Source organism: Coregonus clupeaformis, chromosome 14, assembly GCF_020615455.1.
Source record: "Coregonus clupeaformis isolate EN_2021a chromosome 14, ASM2061545v1, whole genome shotgun sequence".
Taxonomy (NCBI): domain Eukaryota; kingdom Metazoa; phylum Chordata; class Actinopteri; order Salmoniformes; family Salmonidae; genus Coregonus; species Coregonus clupeaformis.
Window position 1 is genome coordinate 11641074 of NC_059205.1, and position 24158 is coordinate 11665231.

General features: G+C 44.1%; 1 protein-coding gene across 2 annotated transcripts in view; it reads right to left on the minus strand.

Annotated features, from left to right (window-relative positions):
- Positions 1 to 23036, minus strand: part of LOC121580755 (small conductance calcium-activated potassium channel protein 2) — a 46646-nt gene extending 23610 nt beyond the window's left edge. For both annotated transcript variants that reach the window (XM_041895777.2, XM_041895776.2), the window contains exons 1-4: positions 21718 to 23036; positions 6663 to 7112; positions 4289 to 4384; positions 3250 to 3668 (exon numbers count right to left, since the gene is read on the minus strand). In XM_041895777.2, the coding sequence (XP_041751711.2) occupies positions 3250 to 3668; positions 4289 to 4384; positions 6663 to 7112; positions 21718 to 22878 (2126 nt within the window). In that variant the 5' untranslated portion in view covers positions 22879 to 23036. The remainder of the gene's footprint in view (positions 1 to 3249; positions 3669 to 4288; positions 4385 to 6662; positions 7113 to 21717) is intronic.
- Between the last annotated feature and the right edge of the window lie 1122 nt (positions 23037 to 24158).

Below are 24158 nucleotides of genomic sequence, written 5' to 3' on the forward strand. Positions count from 1 at the left end.
CTAAATCCACGTTAACGATTTTGTACCAGACAAATGACTTGACATTTCTTTTCTCCTCAAATAAGCACGGATGTTTTGTATGAATATGTATCTCAGATTAAATTCCTTTGCCACGTCTTGAGCAAACTGAATCAGCTGGCAGAAGTGACAATAGCCCGTAGAATACCTAACCATTACGACATCATTCAATCAATTATGTGAGGGGAGACACATAATGGAATGGTAATGTGCGAGAACACAAAGGACTGAAAAGCTTTTGTTCCTCAACAAATCTTTGAAGTAGATGCTAAAAAGAGTGGGTACATTATGGATCAATAACAATTGCATAAGGAAGAGGAATAAAAAAAGGAGAATTGCCCTCAGGCTTGCTCGTGAAGGTGACTTGAAGGAGCTGCTCCATTTTAGCACAAACTCCCTCCTCCTCCTCCTCCTCCTCCTCCTCCTCCCCCTCCCTCTCCCCCTCCCCCTCACCCTCCTCCTCCTCCTTTTTGCTACCACAAAACAGTTTAGAAAGAGACGCTTGGTTCAAAGTGCTGCTCAAATCATAGGTTTCACCTATGCTCCTAGCCACTGAATTTATTTTTCTTTGTTGACATATTTCTTTGGTTTTGATGGGTGCCACATTCATGCTGACTAAGGGGGGAATACCTAGTCCCCCTTTGCCATACTCTGTTTGGAAAGGATAGCAGGTTTTTTGTGGGGGGCTGCCCCTCGCCCAATCCCACCCCCCTCCCTCACCCACTCAGGGCATCAGTGGCGCCAGCTCGGTGCAAAATTATAGGTTTTCCAGGGCTAGAGAGCGAGGACTCACATGGTATCCCTGTGGAGCAGCATAGTGGAGAAATAGAAAGTACATCATAACATTATAGACACTCACTCACTCACACTCACTCACTCACACTCACTCACACACACACACACACACACACACACTCACACACACATACAAACACATACACATACATACGCATCTAAACACACGTAAACATGTTATTTTCAAATTGAAACCATAACTGGACTGCCTCATATAGCATGCACTGCTGCGGAATAGTTTGGCACGGAGTGTGTGGTGGGCATATCATCTATCCTGACCCCATTAGCCACTCTAGATATTTCATCGTGTTGACTCCAGCCGCATGTTGCGCCCAAGTACCATAGACATCCGACTGTAGAGCTTGGTTACATTTCTCTGTGGTTCTATGGTTTCCCTTTGTAGTGTTGAAAGATTACCAGACAGATACAACACCATCAACAATGTCATCCATACTTTCTATTCATGCTTTTCACAGTATTTGGCAACACCTTTATCTTTCATGGTTAAATCTAAGACAGAAAAAAAACAGCATGTCTATCCTTGTGACGGTATCATTTTAAGTTGGCTTTATGCAAGTAACTTCAGCAATACACTATTCATTCCTGTAGGCTTGATGAACAGAGTGTTCTTTTGAATGTGTGCCAACAAACTATTTGGTGAACTTGGATCCGAGTTGCACCTCAAGCTACTGCTTCGCTATTTCATGTGGAGGTGGAGCCAAAGGTCAAACACTGTTTTCTCTGTTGGTCCCTACTTGGCTCAAGGGTGTAGGGGGAAGTGGTTAGTGAGGTGTTAAGAGAGCGAGGAAGTATGGGATGGAAAGGGAGGAAATCAAAAGGCAAGACGTAGGAGAGCAACTCACCGACTGACTGACAGACTGACTGACACACTGGCAACGAGTGTTCCTGTTGAACGATTTGTCTGTTTGACTTTTTGACTTACAGCCCTTTTGTCATAACAAAGCCTTACAGGAGCTGACGTCAACCCATCCCACCTCCCTCAGCCCCTACAAACTAAACAAGACAACTTAACTTCAAAGTAATTATAAACTTCTAATTGGTCTGAAAAAGTGTGCTCTTCCCTGCCTCCTCCCTTTACTCTGAGATCTGTGAGAATCCCCACCGCCCCCTTGAGATAAAGCCTGATGTGAACGGGGATCCTTGGGGCTGCTCAGCATTACCAAAACAAACCATTCAGCAAACAAACAATTAGACACTCATGAATTATGGAAAAGCTGCTAAAATAGCGTTAAAACAAGGAGTAGGGATTCGTGGAGTGATCGCTGAGCTAATTAATCCCCCCTTTTTTTTTACTCAGGCAGTGGTGTGTGTGTGTGTATGTGGGGGGGGATACGACACATTACTGTGGGCTAGTGAGGATGAACAGAACACGACAACACAACTGGACACAGAGAACAGAATGCTGGAAGGAGGGAGAGAGAGAGAAGGGGGAAGGAGAGAGAGAAGGGGGGGAAGGAGGGAGAGAGAGAAGTGGGGGAAGGAGGGAGAGAGAGAGAATTGGGGGAAGGAGGGAGAGAAGGGGGGAAGGAGGGCGAGAGAGGGAAGTGGGGGAAGGAGGGAGAGAAGGGGGGAAGGAGGGAGAGAGAGAGAGAAGGGGGGAAGGAGGGAGAGAGAGAAGTGGGGGAAGGAGGGAGAGAGAGAGAAGTGGGGGAAGGAGGTAGAGAGAGAAGTGGGGGAAGGAGGGAGAGAGAGAGAAGTGGGGGAAGGAGAGAGAGAGAGAAGTGGGGGAAGGAGGGAGAGAGAAGTGGGTGAAGGAGAGAAATAGAGAAGTGGGGGAAGGAGGGAGAGAGAGAGAAGTGGGGGAAGGAGCGAGAGAGAGAAGTGGGGGAAGGAGGGAGAGAGAGAAGTGGGGGGAGGGGGGAGAGAGAGAAGTGGGGGGAAGGAGGGAGAGAGAAGTGGGTGAAGGAGAGAAATAGAGAAGTGGGGGAAGGAGGGAGAGAGAGAGAATTGGGGGAAGGAGGGAGAGAAGGGGGGAAGGAGGGCGAGAGAGGGAAGTGGGGGAAGGGGGAGAGAGAGAAGTGGGGGAAGGAGGGAGAGAGAGAAGTGGGGGAAGGGGGGAGAGAGAGAAGTGGGGGAAGGAGGGAGAGAGAGAGGGGGGGGAAGGAGGGGAGAGAGAGAAGTGGGGGAAGGGGGGAGAGAGATTGAAGTGGGGGAAGGAGGGAGAGAGAGAGAGAGAGAGAGAGAGAGAGAGAGAGAGAGAGAGAGAGAGAGAGAGAGAGAGAGAGAGAGAGAGAGAGAGAGAGAGAGAGAGAGAGAGAGAGAGAGAGAGAGAGAGAGAGAGAGAGAGAGAGAGAGAGAGAGAGAGAGAGAGAGAAGGGTGAGTGCCGACAAACACAGTGCACAGTGATGGGGGCGTGCGTTTTTGTGGCGAGTGGCTGGGTTTTTCCCTCTTTAGGGAACTCCCTAGCCGTTTACCTCTCGCAGACTCGCACCGTCCAGGCGGCGATGATCCACGAGGAGATGCTGAAGACCAGCAGCACGGTGCCGGGGCAGATGGTCATGAGCGTCTTCATGACGAAGCGCGTGTTGAAGTTGATCTTGTTGAGGGCGCCGATGCTGCGTGACGAGGCATCCGTGAAGAGCTTGCTGTGCAGCAGCATGACTCGGCCGATCAGGTAGAGGCGCAGGAACATGGGGATGGAGAGGATGATGTCCACGTCGGCGTTGGCCGTCGACGGAGTGTAGGTGAAGGCGATCCGCGCCGTCCACGTGAAGCGGTAATGGCCTGGGATGGGGTGGATGGCGCACACCAGCAGCTCCAGCACGATGAAGAAGATGCGTTCGTACGTCATGGCTATCCTCCAGTCGTCCGCCCCATTGTCCACCATAAACAGCTGCGGGAGAAGCAAAAAGTAGCTTAGTTATGCTTTATTTTACAGTCTTTATATACTTTTTTACAGTAGTTATATACTTTATTTTACAGTCTTTATATACTTTATTTTACACTAGTTATTAACTTTATTTTACAGTCTTCATATACTATATTTTACAGTCCGTAATACATACTCTGCTGTTCTATCTCGCGTGCAATGATGTGCAATGATGAAAGAAAACTGTGTTCGTTGTTTGAAGTAATTTCTTTGTTGTTGTAATATTGCGAACGGACGTGGCAGTTTCACCGCTGTGGATTACAGCTTTAATAGATGCCACACTTTTTAAAGAGCCTTAAAATAAGTACCAGTTATTTCAGTAATTTTCTGTAAATATCATAATATAAATCAGCTGAATTAGGACTGTAAAATATCTAATATACCCAATTAAGTTGACCTGTTTAAATGTTGAATACTTTAAAAAAAAATCTACTATAATACTACTATTTATCAATAATAGGCATCATCACACTCAATAATCAAACTCAATGTTCAAGCAATTCAGGCAATCACCACACCGGCCCATAAATGACAACATAATGAAAAGGTATTTCCTGCCACATTGTTGCACTATTTCGACTCACCTGGATTTCCCGGGCATGGTACATTATTATAAGACCAAGCAATATAACAGTGGAAAGGCTGATAAGGCATTTCAGTGCAAATGAGTACGAAGATTCCTGTAGTGAGAGACAGACACATAAGAAATATAGTTTAGAGATACAGTAATATTGAGGAGAAATATAAATATATAAAATAAATTAAGAATATTTTTGACGATTACATAGCATGTACAACCTATGTTGACTTTCAGAGGAGTGGTCATACCTTGGCTTCACCTCAGAACTGTAAATGTAAAAGCATTAATATAAACTGCGTAAGAAATCTTCAACTTAGATTTGTTTTATTTTTGTGAAATCATTTAGGCAGTCTTCATGGTGGACAAATAAAAAGATATTGTTGGCTGGAGTGAACAAGACCAAAATAAATCCATCTAACTTCTATCTTCCAAAAAGGTTTTCCTTTAGAGTGAATGTAGCTAGTAGTAGGGAGAGGAACACAGACAATGAAAACATCACATATTATTAGCTTAGAACCTAATGAGACAGCTGAGGAAAGGGGTTTGATCTAAAAACAACAGCATCACAGTGTTCTCTCAAAACATGACAGTAGCAGGAAGTAGAGGTCAAACATTGGCTCTAAACAGTATGCAAACTTTTAATTCATCATTCATCTAATAGTAGCCTGGATGCAGAAACGGAGCCGTTATGTTGTGCACCTTCTAGCATTAGCAGGAAGCGACCCACCGTGAGTGGTGGGAGTGATGAATTGATCGTTTGGATGCTAGAGCTGCAACGCCTATAAAGGGGTCATAGATCTTTGGAATAAGGACCTGCACTACTAGAGTTCCCTCTGTGGGTAAAAAGCGGTTTGATGAATCAGCTGTAATAGTGGTGGGAATAAAACATGTTATATAATGAATTGGGGGGGGGTTGTAATCCTGACAACAGCGACAAAAACAACAATAGGAATCATTCTTAAATAATCGTCACGGGCGATTGTAAAAGCTGCCCATTGCTCTGTTGTCAAGGCTGCGGACGACCAAGTCGCTGTAAATGGATGTTGATATGCTCTCTTGGGGTGGGTCAGTTCAATTTCAACTCAGGTCAACTCGACAATTAATCTAAATTTACTTTGAAAATTGGTTAATAGAAACCTCATAGACACATATCGGCAATATTGAATTTATCAATTCAAATTGGCTGGACTTAACCAAAACATTGCTGCTTAATCTTACTTTACCTCATGCAGTTGTAAAAAATCCAGCTACTACTTAGGCCTATCATGCTGGCTCGTTGCATTGACTATGTGGTGACGCTAGCCAACAGTGCAGTCTTGGAAACATTGGGGCCAAACCTTTCCTTAAGTGCACTGTGACAAATGTTCTGCACAGAAAGCACTGCCCAAATCCAAATTGATTGGTTGATGAAGCTAATGATAGGTCAGGGAGTCGTGACCAGGCCATGGCGACCCTGAAATTACAACAGCCTGCCGCCATGTTGGGTTGTCCTGACACTCCCACGCGCTGGGCAGAGATAATGTCAGACACTTTGAAGCAGCTCTCTCTATTGTGATTGGGCAGCGTCGTGTTTGGCTGCAGGGCAGGCTTCAAAGTGACTCTCAAAATACCAGCAGCAGCTTAGTGAAAACAGCCCTTTGCCCAAGCTCTGCCCTCTGATACTGCAGTAGTTGTCTATTCCAATACGAAATCAAACAATTCAAAAAGGCCATCCTCATAAATATGATGTTCAGGCAGGTTTTTGTTTGAATCGCAATAATTGTCATTCTACTTCCACAGATATCTATGCAGTTCACTGTGTGTTCACCATGTTTAACATTACTTCATATCTAAACATAGTATACTCCGAGTCGTTATTCACGTCATAAACAAGTATGGGGGAAAACAACTGCCATTTGCCGTCTGTGCCCATTCAACATAGCCTAGATTTACGTAGTTATAACTTCAAAACTAAATCATTTTTGGTGGAGTTCTCATAGGATTACAATGTTGTTTTGATTATTGCTTGAACAGTTTCTAAGATTACATTTGGTTGTGATAGTTGCAAAAATCCTATTTTGAATGCAGCAGTTAGCTAGAATGCTAACGCTCATTGACATTTTACTGGTTGAATTTGAAGTGTTTAAGTATAATGCAGTTGATTTGCGACGATGACACAAACAATATATTAAGCAGGACATTCATACAAGCCTTACAATTCAATTATAATCCAAAAGTAGTGTGAAATGGATTCATAAGCAACATGAGGCTTTTTTTGCTGGCGGTCTATGAGAACTCCCTCGTGTTTTCCCCCACAGTGGGGAAATTGTGTATAGCGACTCAGAGTATAGCAGTATTGGAGGTATTCAACAAACAAAAAGACCACCCACACTAATTACCTTGCCGTAAACTCCCCAGGACAGTTCAGTCTCAGTCACCATGACGACGATCCCGAACATTCCGAAGATGAGGGCGTAGTCACTGAGTCTCTTCCGCTTCTCAAAGAGTGCCCTCCGGTGGCCGAGCCTATAGCCGATGTCCTTGTTCTTCTTCACAGGAGCACCGTTTCCGTCCCTGACCAGGCTCTCGTTGGACGCCTTGCTGGGGTCCTCGCCGTTGCCCTTGGATATCACCACCTCCAGGCCGGAGCTGTGCAGCGTCTGGAGGGGCTGCGTCTCCGAGTCGAGCTCTGCTAGGTTGCGCCGCGAAGACGCCAGGCTGCCCAGTGGTCTCACTACGCCGCCATTGTACTTGCAGGTGTTCATGGCTATCTGAGGGAGTCGGCCGCTGCTCTCGGAGAGGGAGGGCTTGGATCCAGCATGGCTCAGCTTCTTCTGCTCAGTGGCTGCCTGGCAGACAAAAACACAAGCGGATGTTAGAGAAACAGACCACCAAATCGGTCTGGTGTCAGAGAATGGGAAACTACAGTATAGTCCTCCTTCTCTGAGGAGCACCTTTCCTTTATAACTTCAATTTGAGCAATGTCCCATGGGCCGGAGCCGGTCCACAAACCAGAAGCACGAACCAGAAACACTGCCCTGCACTAAATCAGTGCTTAGGGATGGCAATCTCTGTGTTGTGTGTTCTGCTGTACATTGCACGCATATCAGCTGTCCCTCAAGAAAAGCGCATCCAAATCTGCAGGGCAAAAGCACATGAATAATAAATGGAGATGGATGTATAAATAAAGCCATATAACTAATAGTGGACCCTACAGTGCAGAAAATGTCCTCTTTGCGCTGCACAAATTTTGTCATGAAAGATTAATGTGCTGCGTGACCTTGTTTTCTGTTAAAGAAACACTCTTTCCTGCAGAGCCCAGAGTTGGGGTGTCCAAAAGACTGAGTGACTGAGTGAGTGGTGCTTCTATAATCAGAGATGCAGGAAAAACTGAATCAAGAGTTTCTGCAAAGGGAAAACAAGGACATTCTTCAGCCAAAAATGCGTCTTCGTCTCCTCTCTGTATGTCAAAAACTGCATCTAAATTGAAGAGGGATCCTGCTCAGCCCAATCCCGTGTGGCTCAGTTGGTAAAGCATGGCATTTGCCACTCCAGGGTTGTGGGTTTGATTCCCATGGGGGACCTATAAGAGAAAGTATGAAAATGTATGCACTCACACTACTGTAAGTCGCTCTGGATAAGAGCGTCTGCTAAATGACTGAAATGTAAATCCTTGATCCAGAGTGTGATTATATTGCAGCGCTGGTTCAAGGAGAGGCGAGAATTAAATTAGGTGGGAAAGTAGAGGAATTGAGGAGTTACACGGACCTTGGAAGTGCAGAAGCGTATACAAATGGCAGTTGAGTGTGCATTCCAGCGGCATCTCCACAGCTCTTCTGGGAGTTCACTTAGATTATCATAATGGCTTGTAAAACTAATAGCGGGGGGTGTTTGACAACACTGCCTTTTCATTTGGCTTGAGTGAGCTCCCTAATGCCTCTAAATGTGTTCGGAAATAAACTCTGATTCCCATAATGGAAATGTACTACAGTAAGTCCGGCCCACTGACGCTATCTCCTGACACAGACCAGACCAGACTAAAGGTTAAGGATTAGAGGGAACCATAGTGTTCTAATCCCCTTTACTCTTTTAAAGAGCTTCATCATCAGAGCCATTAAGACCCCTCTATGAAACGTATTTCAGATAGTGGCGCATTCCTACTATAAATGTTGCTTGAAAGACCTTAAACGTCATTAGATATTAGCACCTCTCCTTTTGCTTACAAAGGTGGGACAATTACAGTTCCCTAGCGACGGCTATTTGTCATCATTAATTTCCCCAATAAAATGACCATTCATGTGTTTTATTTCATGAAAATAAAACACAATGACAAAGTTTGCTTTGTTCAGTGATTAAATGACAATCGATCAAAGCAAATGGACATGACGTGACTGCCGTATCAGCCAAGGGAAGTAAACTAAAAGCAGCCATGACAGGTTATTCCAATAACATAATGAACAGGATTGATGGAGAGAGATGGAGAGAGATGGAAGAATGCGCTTCTCCCGTTGGCTTCGGTCTCCATTTCTGACCATTATGCTGCAGACTCTCATACCACTGACTGCTGACTGACTGACTGCTAGATGGGTGTGTCCATACCGTATAGGAGACAGCACAAGAGAAATACAAGAAGGTAAGATGGATGTACAGTAATACATAACCTTTTTCTTCAGGCAAATCTCACATGGATATCCCATAAGAGCTCACACTGTACCTTCCTCGCAACTCACAACACATAATATACTACATTTTTACATTTTAACTACTGATTCTCTATTGTGATGCATTTCATTTAGGTGAATTCCCATGCATTTCAGTTCATCGTATTTGACTTCCAAACAGAATAAACAAAAAAGTATGATGCATTTAATAATATCCACTTAAAACCACACTCTTTGCCATGCTGAGGGTGCTCTCTCCTGTTTCTCACCCCCGACGAAAAGTGTGCGTTCTAAATGGTACCCTATACCCTACACTATATAAGGAGTAGGGTGCCATTGGGACACAAAGTGTTCCGTGAGGGGCACAACAGGCCGCGGTTGACTTTGTCCGCTGATCCTCCTTCAGAAGGAGACATGGGATGGCTGTCTGTCCCGGCGAACGCTTCAATTTCATTCTGAATGGCAGACAGCATCCTGCCCGTATGAAATGGAGCCTCCTAATCAAATTGAAAAGCCACAGTGCAGAACAGTTTAGATGAAGCACTGCAACTCTCTGCCTCTCTGCCTCTCTCTCTCTCTCTCTCTCTCTCTCTCTCTCTCTCTCTCTCTTGTCTCTCTGTCTCTCTGTCTCTCTCTCTCTCTCTCTCTCTCTCTCTCTCTCTCTCTCTCTCTCTCTCTCTCTCTCTCTCTCTCTCTCTCTCTCTCTCTCTCTCTCTCTCTCTCTCTCTCTCTCTCTCTCTCTGCTTGCTTGCTTGCTTTACTCATCCCTCTAAGAGTGCGTGCATGTGTGTGTGTCTTGGCCCAACTGGAAAATAGTGGGGAGGGAGAGAGGTGTGTGCCTGCCTGCTGTGTATTCGGACATGTGGCACATGTGTGGAGGGGGCCAACTCATACAGGGAAAATGAAGGGACACGAGGGAGGGTGGTGAGAGGGAAGGAAATAAAGAAAGAGAGGACCCCTGGGGACCTCCTCAGCCTGCCCCTGTTGAGATGGAGAGCTGTAGGCTATAGTTGACGGTTTGTCACGTTGTCATATTTCTGTGACAGGCTAGGGCAGGGCAGGGCCGTCCAACCCAACCAACAGCGCCAGCCAGGATCTCAGTACGTCTTACTAGTAAACATGTAAAACACCACCACCCATTCAGACTGTCTATGTGGCTTTGAAAATGTTCATACTTTTATAGACAGTATAACGACAACGTTTCAATGTAAACGGTGCGACCAATTGCTTCTAGAATCCTTGCTGTGTATTATATTATACATTATACATTGTACATTGCTGTGTATTATACAGTATGCACAGTTAACAGCATAAACTCATGGTTTACTAATATATACTGAACAAAAATATAAACACAACATGTAAAGTATTGGTCCCATGTTTCATGAGCTGAAATAAAAAATCCCAGAAATGTTCCATACTCACAAAAAAACGTATTTCTCTCATAGTTTGTGCACAAATGTGTTTACATCCCCTGTTAGTGAGCATTTCTTCTTTGCCAAGATAATCCATCCACCTGACAGGTGTGGCATATCAAGAAGCTGATTAAACAGCATGATCATTACACAGGTGCACCTTGTGCTGGGGGCAATAAAAGGCCACTCTAAAATGTGTCGTTATGCCACAGATGTCTCAAGTTTTAAGGGAGCATGCAATTGGCATGCTGACTGCAGGAATGTCCACCAGAGATGTTGCCAGAGAATTGAATGTTCATTTCTCTACCATAAGTCATTTTAGAGAATTTTGCAGTACGTCCAACCGGCCTCACAACCACAGACCATGTGTAACCACATCAGCCCAGAACCTCCACATACGATTTCTTCACCTACGGGATCATCTGAGACCAGCCACCCAGACAGCTGATGAAACTGAGGAGTATTTCTGTCTGTAATAATATCCTTTTGTGGGGAAAAACTCATTCTGATTGTCTGGGCCTGGCTCCCAAGTGGGTGGGCCCATGGCTGCGCCCCTGCCCAGTCATGTGAAATCCGTAGATTAGGGCCTAATGAATTTATTTCAGTTGACTGATTTCCTTTATATGAACTGTAAAACAGTTGAAATTGTTGCATGTTGCGTTTATATTTTTGTTCAGCATATTTGTAATCTTTCTAAGAAAGTACAATCCTATGTACAACAGTCAGCGTGCATTTCCCAGAAGAAAAGACAACTCAGCAGGAGTTTTCCTCAGTGGAATCAGTATGGGTCGTCCTTTGAGCAACGCCTGTGGTTAAAATGACTGCAGTTTGATAACAGGCACAATTACAGGCTTCCCGAAGCGGCATTATCATCCCCCTCTTCTCCTCTGAGATGAAAATATAAATAAATTATGGCCAAAACAAGAAGGAAAAAAAACTACAGAGATGACAAGACAGGTATATTACCCGTGTTGGTCATTGTTAGGGCTAATAATGCACTAGGCGTTCAGAAGCATCACAATAGTGCACTGATTAGGACACACAAAGCTGTCCCCTCGAAAGGAGACACACACTCTTAGAAAAAAAGGTGCTATCTAGAACCTAAAAGGGTTCTTCGGCCGTCCCCATAAGAGAACCCTTTGAAGAACCTTTTTTGGATCCAGGTAGAACCCTTTTGGAACCCTTTTTTCTAAGAGTACTCTACGTAGAGTCTGAATAAGACTGTGATCAGAGCGTTCTAACTGAAGGTTGTGGGACTCTCTTGGGAGAAATATACAGTAGGACATCATTAGTAGCATGTCTTACTTTTTCAATTCCAGACAATTCAGAGAATGAATTGGAATTCAGTTCTCGGTTTCGAAAATTGTCCATAGATCTATGAGGTGTTCTCATGAAGTCATTAATTGAAATTTTACGCAATTACGGAATTTACTGGAATTTATCGTTGACTTGACTCCCTGAATGTGTTCAGCACATAAGTCGATGACAGAATGTAAATGTAAACATAGATAATGCTGGAACATACTACCCGGGTATTGTTAGTGCGTACTACCCGGGTATTAGTAGCTGTGCATACTAATACCCGGGTATTAGTCGTGCGTGCTGCCCCAGTATTAGTAGGGCGGACTACCCGGGTATTAGTCGTGCATACTGACCCGCTCTTAGTCGTGCGTACTTCCCCGGTATTAGCAATGCGTACTACCCGGGTATTAGTTGTGCGTGCTACCCGAGTATTAGTAGTGCGTGCTACCCAGGTATTAGAAGTTGTGCCTACTAATACCTGGGTGGTAGTCGTGCAAACTACCCGGGTATTAGTCATACGTGCTACCCGGGTATTAGTTGTTTGTACTACCCTGGTATTATCTGTGCATATTAGTCGTGCGTGCTAATACCCAGGTATTAGTCATGTATATTACCCAGGTATTAGTCATATGTTTTACCCGGGTATTAGTCGTGCATGCTACTCCAGTATTAGTCGTGCATGCTACCCTGGTATTAGTCGTGCATGCTACCATGTTATTAGTTGTTTGTGCTACCCCGGTATTAGTTGTGCGTGCTATCCGGGTATTGGTCATGCGCGATAATACCCGGGTATTAGTTGTGCGTGCTACCCCAGTATTAGTTGTTTGTGCTACCCCGGTATTAGTTGTGCGTGCTATCCGGGTATTGGTCGTGCGTGCTAATACCTGGGTATTGGTCGTGCAAGCGACCCGGGTATTGGTCGTGCGAGCTACCCGGGTATTGGTTGTGTGAGCTACCCCGGTATTAGTTGTGCGTACTACCAGGGTATTAGTCATGCGTACTACCAGGGTATTAGTCATGCGTACTACCAGAGTATTAGTTGTGCGTACTACCAGGGTATTAGTCGTGCGTACTACCAGGATATTAGTCGTGCGTACTACCAGGGTATTAGTTGTGCGTACTACCAGGGTATTAGTTGTGCATACTACCAGGGTATTAGTTGTGCGTACTACCAGGGTATTAGTTGTGCATACTACCAGGGTATTAGTTGTGCGTACTACCAGGGTATTAGTCGTGCGTACTACCAGGGTATTAGTAGTGCGTACTACCAAGGTATTAGTCGTGCGCACTACCAGGGTATTAGTACATAATGCTTCACAGCTTTAGACTGGCTGGCAGAATTTGCAATGGTCCTCACAAAATGTGGAATTTTAATGTGACAGAATGTGACAAAAATATAACAAATCCTTACTTTTCTCACCAAACTAAACATTGATGTGTGACTCCAATCCTAGTCTAATTTTGTCTAGCTGTTGAATATGTAAATGCAACAGAGCAGCATTCCAAAGCTCTGCTTATCCTCTCTGGCGTGTTCCTCTTTGCTATTGGCCCATTCCCCTCCATAGAATCCAATTACCGCTTGATTGATGCTTGATTGATGTAGATATATTCTAGATTAGGTGGAATACCCTACTAATACACACACACAGACACACACATGCACGCTAACAGTCTCTCCCTGTGTGTCCCTCTATTTTCGCAGTATGAGTCGGCCCCCCTCCACACACACATTTCTGAATACACACATTCAAGGAAAAGGCCCTCACATGCTTGTGCAGACACACGCGCGTACACAGGCACGCACACACACTTTAAACCAGTAAAGGCCTCTCTGCTTTCAAATGTACAACATTTGCTGACTCAGTAGACTACATCATACCATTATGCAGCCTTTCCCCCTCATGACTATTTGACATCATAGGGCCAAACAGTCATAAATTCTACTCTGAGGTTATTAAAACAGGCAATAAATACCCTTTCATTGGTGCAGTCAGTGCTGGACTTGGGCAGGAGCTCACCGGAGCTGAGTACTGGCACCTCAAATGTTCTACTGCTTGAGCTCCTGTTCCTCTTATAGAATATTAGCTCAACAGTATATAAAACAGTACCGGAACCTATTTCAGTCCAAGTCAAGCACTGGGTGCAATCACACGACTTTGTCTCACAGCGCTGAACTTACTGTCTCAGAACGCAACTCCACTAAATTCCTACAGAGGCCGAAACATCAATAGCATAGAATGGATCAATACCATAACAACCTATAGCATAGGATGGATCAATACCATAACAACCTATAGCATAGGATGGATCAATACCATAACAAACTCAGTAAAGATTGACTGGAGGACTCTGTGGATACGTCCAGCCTTAGCCTTAGATAGAGAGAGAGAGAGAGAGAGAGAGAGAGAGAGAGAGAGAGAGAGAAAGAGAGAGAGAGAGCAATGCATTAACATGGAGATTAGACCCAGGTTGTACTAAGCGTTTCACACCTGTTTTATTCCTTCTCATAACATTAGTTCTCCTTAGAGTCCAGAAGGAAAATTACAGAAACACACAAGATGACACCAAGATATCTGTCCTCCAGGTCTATTCTAAGAGAAAGCCCTGACGATATGTGACGTAACGTGGCTCTGACTCCGGCAGCACCCTTTCCCACTAGAAACTAATTGATTTTCCTTATCTGCTTTAGAACCCTCTTTTTTCTGCTAAATGAAACAGAAGCCATTTGGAATAGCAGCACATTTGTATTCACCCGCCCACCCGCTGCCCAGACACTTACAGTCAGTACACTAACACACTATACTACTCGCGCAACCTGTGTTGTTTTGAGGTTGGGAGGCCCAAATATAAAATCCCTATATTCTCCATAGGATTCTCCCAACGCCCGGCTATTATGTCCGACATGATACAAGTTCTGGGAATTGAGCTCACAGCCCCCAGATACAGTTTGCTTCTATTATGTGTTTTTATTGTAATAACATTAAGTGCTGCTGTTTTTAATGCCCTCGGGATCCTTTACTGTAGAGAAAGAAATGGGATTGAGGCGGTTAGAAAATTGACCATGAAAGGGTTAAAAAGAAGCTGGCACAGTGACAAAAGGACTAGTGAGGGAGTCCATTAAAGGGGTTAAGTATCAGACGGCCGTAATGGAGGGCTGTGCGCAGTTGTATCCCACTGGGCACACACTGGTTGAATCAACGTTGTTTCCACGCCATTTCAACTAAATCACGTTGAACCAACGTGGAATAGACGTTGAATTGACGTCTGTGCGCAGTGAGATGTACCACAGAGCCATAGGATGGAACCACAACGGGGGCTTTCGCTAGAAACACAGAGAGGGAGGTTCCATATTATTTTCATCTATATTTGTTTTAGTGTTGCACAACACAACAAGGCCTTAGCAATGGAAAGGTCTATAGCCACACTGGCTGCTCACAATGATAATCAAACTACATAGCGACCACTTAGCGATGAACATCATCATTATCATCATGTGTGTTCAAACCAACATATCGAACTACATAGCTATGAACATTGTGTGTGTATGTGTGTGTGTGTGTGTGTGTTCACAATAACAACATATATCAAACCACATAGCTATGAATTTCACCATGAGGAATCATGTTGGATATCCCTCCTCTTTGTGACATCATGCCCAGAGATGCATATGGAGGTTGTTGTTAAGACTCGGAGGGAGAATCTTCCCAAAGACAAATGAAATGCATCCCAGTATCATTGTGGAGGAAACAGGTGTTTCAACAGACTGTGGGGAGCAATTGAGTCCATATGCCCTTTACGCTTTTAAGGGAAGATCGTGGCATGGAGATTGTACTAGTATGCTAACACCCAGGGGCATCATACACCCATTATGTTAGAGGGGGCACGAAGTATGTGAGGATGGAAACAGCTTTTCCTGCAATCTAGAGCCATAATCATTATGCCTAATTCTATGTCAAAAATATGTATATTTTTTCTGCGTAGTTTATCTATGCATACCTCTTTACCTGTTCAATTGTAATTTTAATTGATGGTGCACATTGGTTCTTTAAGAACTTTTATGCCTTAGGAGTTTAGTACAACTGACACACTGGTATATAGTATCATAACCCAAGAATTAAAGCAAATTAGTATTTTCTAAAGTCTAGCAACTTTGCCAGTAGGCATGCCAGCTAAGATAGTTAAACAAGCTACTCTAAATTGATTGATAACCTGAAGATGCTTGGTCGCTAGTTATGAGGTTGGGAACCTATTTAGCTGGCTAGCTAAAGCCAACTTCATAAAATTGCTAAGTGTTTTATTTATTCATCAAGAAGGAATCAATAGGCTACATAGCTTGATCAAATTCATTTACAAACATACCTTCTGTGAGTCCTGCCCATCACCGACAGCTAAAATCAAATCAAACGCTGTGTGTAACTCAACACTTTCTCCCTCCTCCACTGATGATACCAAAGATTTTTATAACTAAGATAGACCACAGCCTGTCGTTTCCAATGGGAGCAAATTAGTCATAGTGGGCAGAACAAGCAAGTAGGTAGGCAGAGCCAAGCACGAGCTAGCGAGATCCTATTGGCGCGTTCTAGCATACATATGCATATTTCCGTTAGGGAACACCTACTCTGTGAAGTGCGCGTGTGCAATAACTCAATTCGCCTTTTGCAATGCAATTTTTTACAACTTTAGCAAAGGGTAAAGCCTACAAAACTTTGTCCACTATTTTTTACAACTTTAGCAAAGGGTAAAGCCTACAAAACTTTGTACACTCGTAACAAATTCTAGTTTTGGGAACAGAAAACTGTATTGAGATCAAATGTTTCATTGATGAGAACATTTGCAGAATTTCGGGCAAAATCCATCTCGTTCCATCTTCTCTCACTGCCGGCCACTGGGCTTCCTCTCACTACCATATTTGGTAGTGAGTGGAAACGCCAAGCGGATGCTTCACATTTATACGTCATGTGAAATATCTGTCTCATCGTTCTATCTTTGACGATACCGTCTGCGCGCACTAGAGTATCTAGTGTCCTACCTAGCATATCTTTGCTCTGTGGTGCACCTTGGAAGGAACCACTTACTAGGGAGAATAGGGGTGGGTACACTTTGCCTGGTCCAGTCAATGTGCCCATTCCGCAAAATACAGCTCAGATCTTTTTATAAATCATGATGATAAAAAGTGGGCTTAAAAATGAAGTTCAGTAATTAATTCAATAAAAAAACAGGACAAATCTGCTAACACCCTCCCACTCACTCACTCACTCACTCACTCACTCACTCACTCACTCACTCACTCACTCACTCACTCACTCACTCACACACACATAAGTAGCCTACACACTCTCTCTGTATTTCTATATCTCGCATGCACACACGCACACACAGACGCATTCAAACACAATTATACACATAGCATATGCCATTTAGCAGACGCTTTTATCCAAAGCGACTTAAAGTAATGCGTGCATCCATTGTTTACATATGGGTGGTCCCGATAATCGAACCCACTATCCTGGCATTGCAAAAGCCATGCTCTATCCAATTCAATGAGAGTTATCCTAAACAGATACAGGCACTAAGGCAGTGAGATCAAACTGTACTGCAATGCTTCAATCAACTGAGACTGTGGATCAACAGAGTCCAATTCAAATGATGTGCAAGTAAGAACAACAGTTTCAACACTATGCAAACACTGGTGATACTCATTACAATGGCATGTATTGTACATTTGTCCTATGATGGCTACACAAATATGTAACTATTCTGAATACTTCTCCTTGCTTTTTATAAATTCAAATAAATGCCACACCATGTCCAGTCTGTATAATAACTAAGTCCATAAGTCTATGGTAGAAACAGCTAATAGAAATATTTCGGTGTGAAAAGGGTTTAAATTCAGCCACAGAGACTGGATATCCTCCCACTGTGTCACGCCCTGGCTCTGGGGACTATTATATGTTGAGCCAGGGTGTGTAGGTTTCATTGTTTAGTTTTCTAGGTTTGTGTTCTAGTTTGTGTATATCTATGTTGGCCAGGGTGGTTCCCAATTAGAGGCAGCTGTAGCTTGTTGTCTCTGATTTGGGACCATACTTAGGCAGCCTGTTTGGCACTGTTATTTTGTGGGATCTTGTTCCGGAAGGTTTGTGTTCAACCCAGGACTTCATGTATCGTTTGTTTTGTTGTTTTGGTTCGTGTTGTACATTTAATAAAGTATGTACGCATATCACGCTGCGCCTTGGTCCGCTTTTCATAACGATCGTGACACACTGTCACACATCTCTGTGGAAATGTAGCAAACTCATATTCGTGTCCTTTGTAAACAGTGGTTCAAGGCGGTTTCTGAACATGAAAACTCCTCTTTCGGCTCGACTGCACCTTTTGTTTTGCACGAAATATGTATTCATCTGCCCAAGGGTTTTTGGTGAGGTTTACAACAGCAGCGTTATGTTTGATACAGAAGACAATTAAGTGGTCTCCAGTCAAATCCAAACCGTAGGGCACCAGGACCTTAGCCGGGGTTAAGACTTCAAACTAAAGGGGTGGAATACAGTGCCTGGGTAACCACACAATGGCAACACGCTACAGTACACATGCACTAACTGGGCTAAATGTAATTCACAATGGTGAGAGATGCTTTCAGACACGCATATTTTAGTGCAGTCAGGGAACCGTGAGTTGATTTAGTGTAAGAGGCACAGTAGGATGAAATGAGACATACAGTATCCTATCTCTGCTGTAAGGGCTATCTCATTCAATCTTATAGTGTATTACATGCATTACAGGGAATTGCAATTTGCTGTAATATGAACTAGTGTTACAATAATTTTTCAGAAACACCTGCCAACTGGTATGGTTCCATTATGGCAGATGTAATGAAACACATCCCACTGATAACAAGTTTTTCCAGTCTCTATCTCATGATGAATGATCAATATCAAATTGCAGTGCCATTATTCATACTCTCCAGGTTCCTGTCCTCTGATCATGGCCCTAACACAGGACGTAGGCAAGATCAATTACATAATTAGACACCAAGCATATGCATGGCTGTGATACATTATGTGGTTGACTTAACTTGGCTACGATTGCACAAAAATTACCATATAAATGAACCTGGGTCATTTGTTACGCAATGTGCTATGGTGATTGTGTGGACACAGTAAAAAATGTAAATACAAAATAGAAACTAAACTAAAGAATAATGTCAGGTTACAACATGCATTAAAAACAGGAAACAAGAATCAGAGGTCAAATATACACGAGACAAGCAGCAGAGGTCAAATATACACGAGACAAGCAGCAGAGGTCAAATATACACGAGACAAGCAGCAGAGGTCAAATATACATGGGACAAGCAGCAGAGGTCAAATATACATGAGACAAATTGCACTTGGATAACCAGAGCAAAAACATTTTGCATATAGAGCGATGGCGGCCTACGGCAGTACTGCTCTGGGCTATTGACGAAACCCCCCACTCTTTGTATCTAACTGGACTCTGCACGTAATTCAATACACCTCTCCTTGTGCAAAATCACTCAGATGAAACGCAACAGAGCTGTGAACTGTTCAAGTGGAGAGGATAGGAAGCCATCTCCTATTAGGACCGTAGCAGCCGCCCAGTGTGTGTGTGTGTGTGCAATATGAGTGTACAATGTATGTCAAACCTTGGAGGGCATTTTTCCCTTCATTCTCTGTACGCAGGCAATGCCTTAGAGAGGTCTAGATATACAATGCCAGGTTTTCCTCACCATAGCAACAAACATGGAAACACAAATCTATTTCAGTGAGCGAGCGTAGAGTAGCAGCACTTAAATGCAGAACAAAAAAATGGGAAAAACCCCAATAAATTATTGAAGGCCTTTAGGTTAGTACTCACTCCCTCCTTCATGCCGGACACACAGGAAAATGGTTTCCCATACACCTCCCCAATACAATGTGAATGTGTTATCAGAGATCGTGCCATTCACTCCCAGCATACAGGATGTGGCCGGGTTCCACCCCTGTTAATGAATGGGGGTGACGCTCGTTCATTGGTGTGTGTTTACTTTCAAGGTGTTGGCTGCACTGAGCTTGAGGACGGGAAGATAACCAGTGGAAACATGCACAACACTGCACGCCTAATGGAGCTAAAACAAAGGGCCTTGTACAAGAGGCCTGATGGTGAATGATAGAGAAAGTTAAATCAACAAATACGTTTCTTCTAGCAAAGGTTGGAGCCTTAACAGCACCACTAATCATAACAAAACAGGGGATCTGTCGACATCGCAGGCTCTTGACTCACACCATTGCATTAACCTAAGTCTAATCATATACCCAACATAAATACCGCACTAATAGTGATAGACTTGATTAGACTACTCTTGGAAAACAACCAGTCTTGATAAGCCTCTGTTATTTAGAAAATAACACATAAAAAAACTGAGCAAAAAGGCCAACAAAAGGTGCAAACACAGCAACACAGCCTCAATATAAATCCAAGCATTATGTCACACAGTATCAGGTTGGTGGCAGTGGCACAGTGATATATACCGTATTGACCTCTTAAAGCTCATATGGGGTGATTATGATTGTGTCCTACTACAGTTTGGCAGGAGAAGTACAAAGGCTTTACTGTAACAGCTTTCTCCTCCGTCTCTCCATCCATCCTGCTGATGACACACGTGACCCCATCTTCCCTTTAGAGGTATATAGGCTTGCAACATGAGCCAGTCGGCAGCCGGAGCCACTGTCCTGTCCAAGGGCACACCTCTATACCAGTAAGTGGAAATAATTAAAGAGTGCTTACATGAGGCTCACAATGGGACCAGCAAGGTACCTTTCAAAACACCAATGTTATTGAGGCTGGACACAATATCAGACTGCCATCAATATGGAGCAGCTATTGAGTTACAGGATACTGTAATTGTATACACTTTATCAGTCTCGCGCTGTCACAATTGTTTTGTTTAAGGGATTTCAAAACGGGGGAGCCAGCCTCATTAAGGGCAAGTCAATAAGATGGAAGCAGGAAGCTTGAGGGAAACATGAATAGATAAGTATATGAGTCTATCAGAATACTTGCAGTAGTTGTTCACGTCTGATAGACTATACAAGCTTTTAATATGATTGTATAATGTAGGTAATTCAAAGATTGTTAAAATCATTTTGGTTCTGGTCATTTTGTGATGAGCGAGGGTGCATGCATAATATGAAAATGCATAGTTTATAGTTTAATGTAAAAGCTATATAAATTCACAAGAAGGACCTTTTTTATGATTTAAGGACATAGATTAAATAAAACAATTATATTACTTACAATAGCACAATCTCTGATGCAAATATATTTCAGCATTTATTTTCCCCCCTGAATTTACTGTTAGGCTACATGTCTGTTATGTCATGGGTTGGCTTTTGCACAGTATGTGTATCCAAACCTTTCATTAGTTTGTACATTGCAGTACAAAGCATCCAATGAAAAACGGGACTATGATAAGGTGCTTAAACACAAAACGTGTTGTCATAACTTTGGTACTATGCCAAACCGTGTAACCAGAGAGAGAAGCCTACTGTGAAGATGCAACAGACAGTTCTCTCCAGCTGCTGGAGAACAGATTACATTTTTTCAACACGCAAAAAAAAAGACTCGCTGTTCCTGCAACATGGAACAGGTGTGTGTGTGTGTGTGTGTGTGTGTGTGTGTGTGTGTGTGTGTGTGTGTGTGTGTGTGTGTGTGTGTGTGTGTGTGTGTGTGTGTGTGTGTGTGTGTGTGTGTGTGTGTGTGTGTGTGTGCGTGCGCGCGCGTGTGTGTGTGTGTGCTTGCGTTGTTCGTGCGGGGGTGTCATAGGTTATATGAGGGATTTGTGAAGAAGCAGTAGCACAGTTACATAGATCCTTACCAACCTTACCTGTGAAACACATACCTACTGTATCCATCCATACAAATAACCCACATACAGCGCTGTTATATAAAAAAAAAAAAATCATGTGGCAGGCGTGGCCATGGAATAGAAACGTTATAGGCTAAAGTCAATTTACAGGTTACAGCTTTCTCAGACCCTAATTATTACATCTCAACGGTGCATGAGCAAATTAGAAATGTACCTGATGATGCTCGATTAGTATCCGCTCTTCTCCCTTATGCGGGCTCTCGGGCCACAGGTGATAGCTGGAGCCGTAGTTAGGGCTGCTCTTGCTGCTGCTGCCAGTCGCAGACGAGTTCTCCCCGTACGGCTGCGTTGGTGGGCTTACACGGGAGTCACAGCAATGGTGCTGCGGCAGGTTGGCTTGGTTCGTCCTCCCCGGCTTATTGCAGTCTTGGTCACAGTGCTGCGGACGCTGGGGACATAGCCCCAGTGCGTCTTGCTGCTGCTGATGCTGTTGCAGCAGTGATGCCTGGTTATTCCTACATAGCTCTCCTGAGCCGTTGGCGCAGTAGTTGATAGGCAAGCTGCTCCCCACCAGTAGCTGTTGTTGAGCTCGCAATAGTGGGAGTTGCTGTAGCTGCTGCAGGTCCTGAGTCTGGGACTCGTATGCTCGCTGATTAGCCTCGATTGACTCACATACATTTACAGTGCGCCCTTTCTGCGAGTTTGCTCGGATTGTTTCAGGGGAGGGGTCCCTGTGTCGGAGTCTTTGACTGTGTTGCTGCAACAACTGCTTCTGGTCTCGGAGCCCTCCTCCTTCTCCCCTGCAGTGTTCCACGATGCTCGCCTGTTGGTAATTGGCACTGCTTTGTAAATGTTCCCCGCGATTAGATTCCTGCAAAAACAGCAAAGAGGACGACGTTGGCGGCGGCGGCAAAGATGGGGAGGGCTGCGGCGGGTGAGTGAGGGGCTGGCGCTGGTGAGAAAGGTTCGCCTTCTCGGAAAAACTGCAGTGGCAGCTCTGAATAACAGGCTGTTCTGACTGCGGCTGCGAGCCGACTGCGGCCCAAAGGTTCTGCTTCAGGTGCGCTGGCTGCCCTTCGGGTTCACAGACCCGGTTTGACGGTCGTTGGGCGATGTCGTAGCTTGTCAGAGGTGGGGGTTCGCGGTGCTGCGGCTGACAGGCATGGTTACCTCTCGGAGAGGGCTGGCTCAGACAAGGCAGTTCGTGGTGGTTCTGGTAGTGTGAGGTGGTAGTTGAACGCTCTCTGAAAGACGGAGGAGGGGGCGGCAGACTGAAAACTGGAGAGACTGGGTTTGGGTCTCGGCTCTGCGCGCTGCCTTGCTCTTCGTCCGGGATTTGGTGCTGATAGACAGCTCCCGCGTATCGATGCCGCATCCCCTTAAAAGCCGAGTCTTGCTGTGGTTGCTCGTTTGCCTTGTATAGCTCCGACACCCGTTCATTGCGATCAGTCCCAGCAGAATAGAGCCGACTCGTCTCATTGGTAGGTTTGACCAGGACCTGCCTTAAAACGCCACCTTACGGACAAACCACCGCCTTCGTTAGAATATTGGTAACCATATGCACACATGTTAGTGGATATTCTTAACGAAAACAATGCGCGCAATGGATTTCTCATATTTGATGTGATCGCACAAATAGGGATTAAAGGGATCTACATAAGGCCAATAATTTATAAACGCAATGGATCTTGACTATCGACTTTCCACTGTTGCCACAACAACCATGCAGAATATCACTTCCTCTCCAACTGAATCTGCTTTTGCAGTCTCTACCAAATGTGCCCGTTAAATATCGTACCATTACTACTTACTCAGTTGTATCACTACGATAGTTTATAGGTCTATAATACGAGTTTTATATAAACCCTTACATTCAACCATTCAACATAAGCATGAAATGAAAGGCCTAATTGAAAAATAATAGCCTATAATAAAACCTATGACACCTAACCCGACTTTACGCACCATTATCTTTATTCACACTTGGTCCATTCGAGAAATTGTTTTAAATAATCGTCAAAAATCCTCCTTTGTTATAATTCTTGAGACTTGCAGGTCAGTGGTTACTATTTAATCAAGACTAGACATGGTTTTGGATTACCAGGCAGAAAAATTCGGCATGATCTAGCACGCACAGCCTGCATAGTCGAGCACAACAAAATGTGTAACCAGAGGTGGTCACAACGCCTATATAAAACACTGTAGATGCTGTCGTATTGCGTTACACACAAAGCATACTGATATAAAAGCATGTTGTTGTCTGGCAATATGGTAGGATGTGTTGTGTATGCCATTATGAGACAACCTGCTGACAGATCCGAGGGAGGGAAAGAGCGAGAGCGAGGGAGAGAGAGGCGGGGCAGAGACAGGGGGAGTGCTGTCCAGGGTCCTGAGAGTTAGCTATGAGCGAGCGACAAAAATAGACATTGTCAACTAACTGAGAAGGACAGCATTCAAGGAGAGTGAAAAGGGAGGTGAGGTTGCAACCCAAAATGATATGTGAATGACCAGTGTTATGACAGAAAAGGATGGGGTTGTGGTTCACTATCTATTTCGAAGGGGAAAAACACATTTCAAAATAAAACTGATCATAGCCTATAGGCCTAACTTTTCATAACACTCAAAAATGACATTTTGACAGTTTATGTAGAAGCT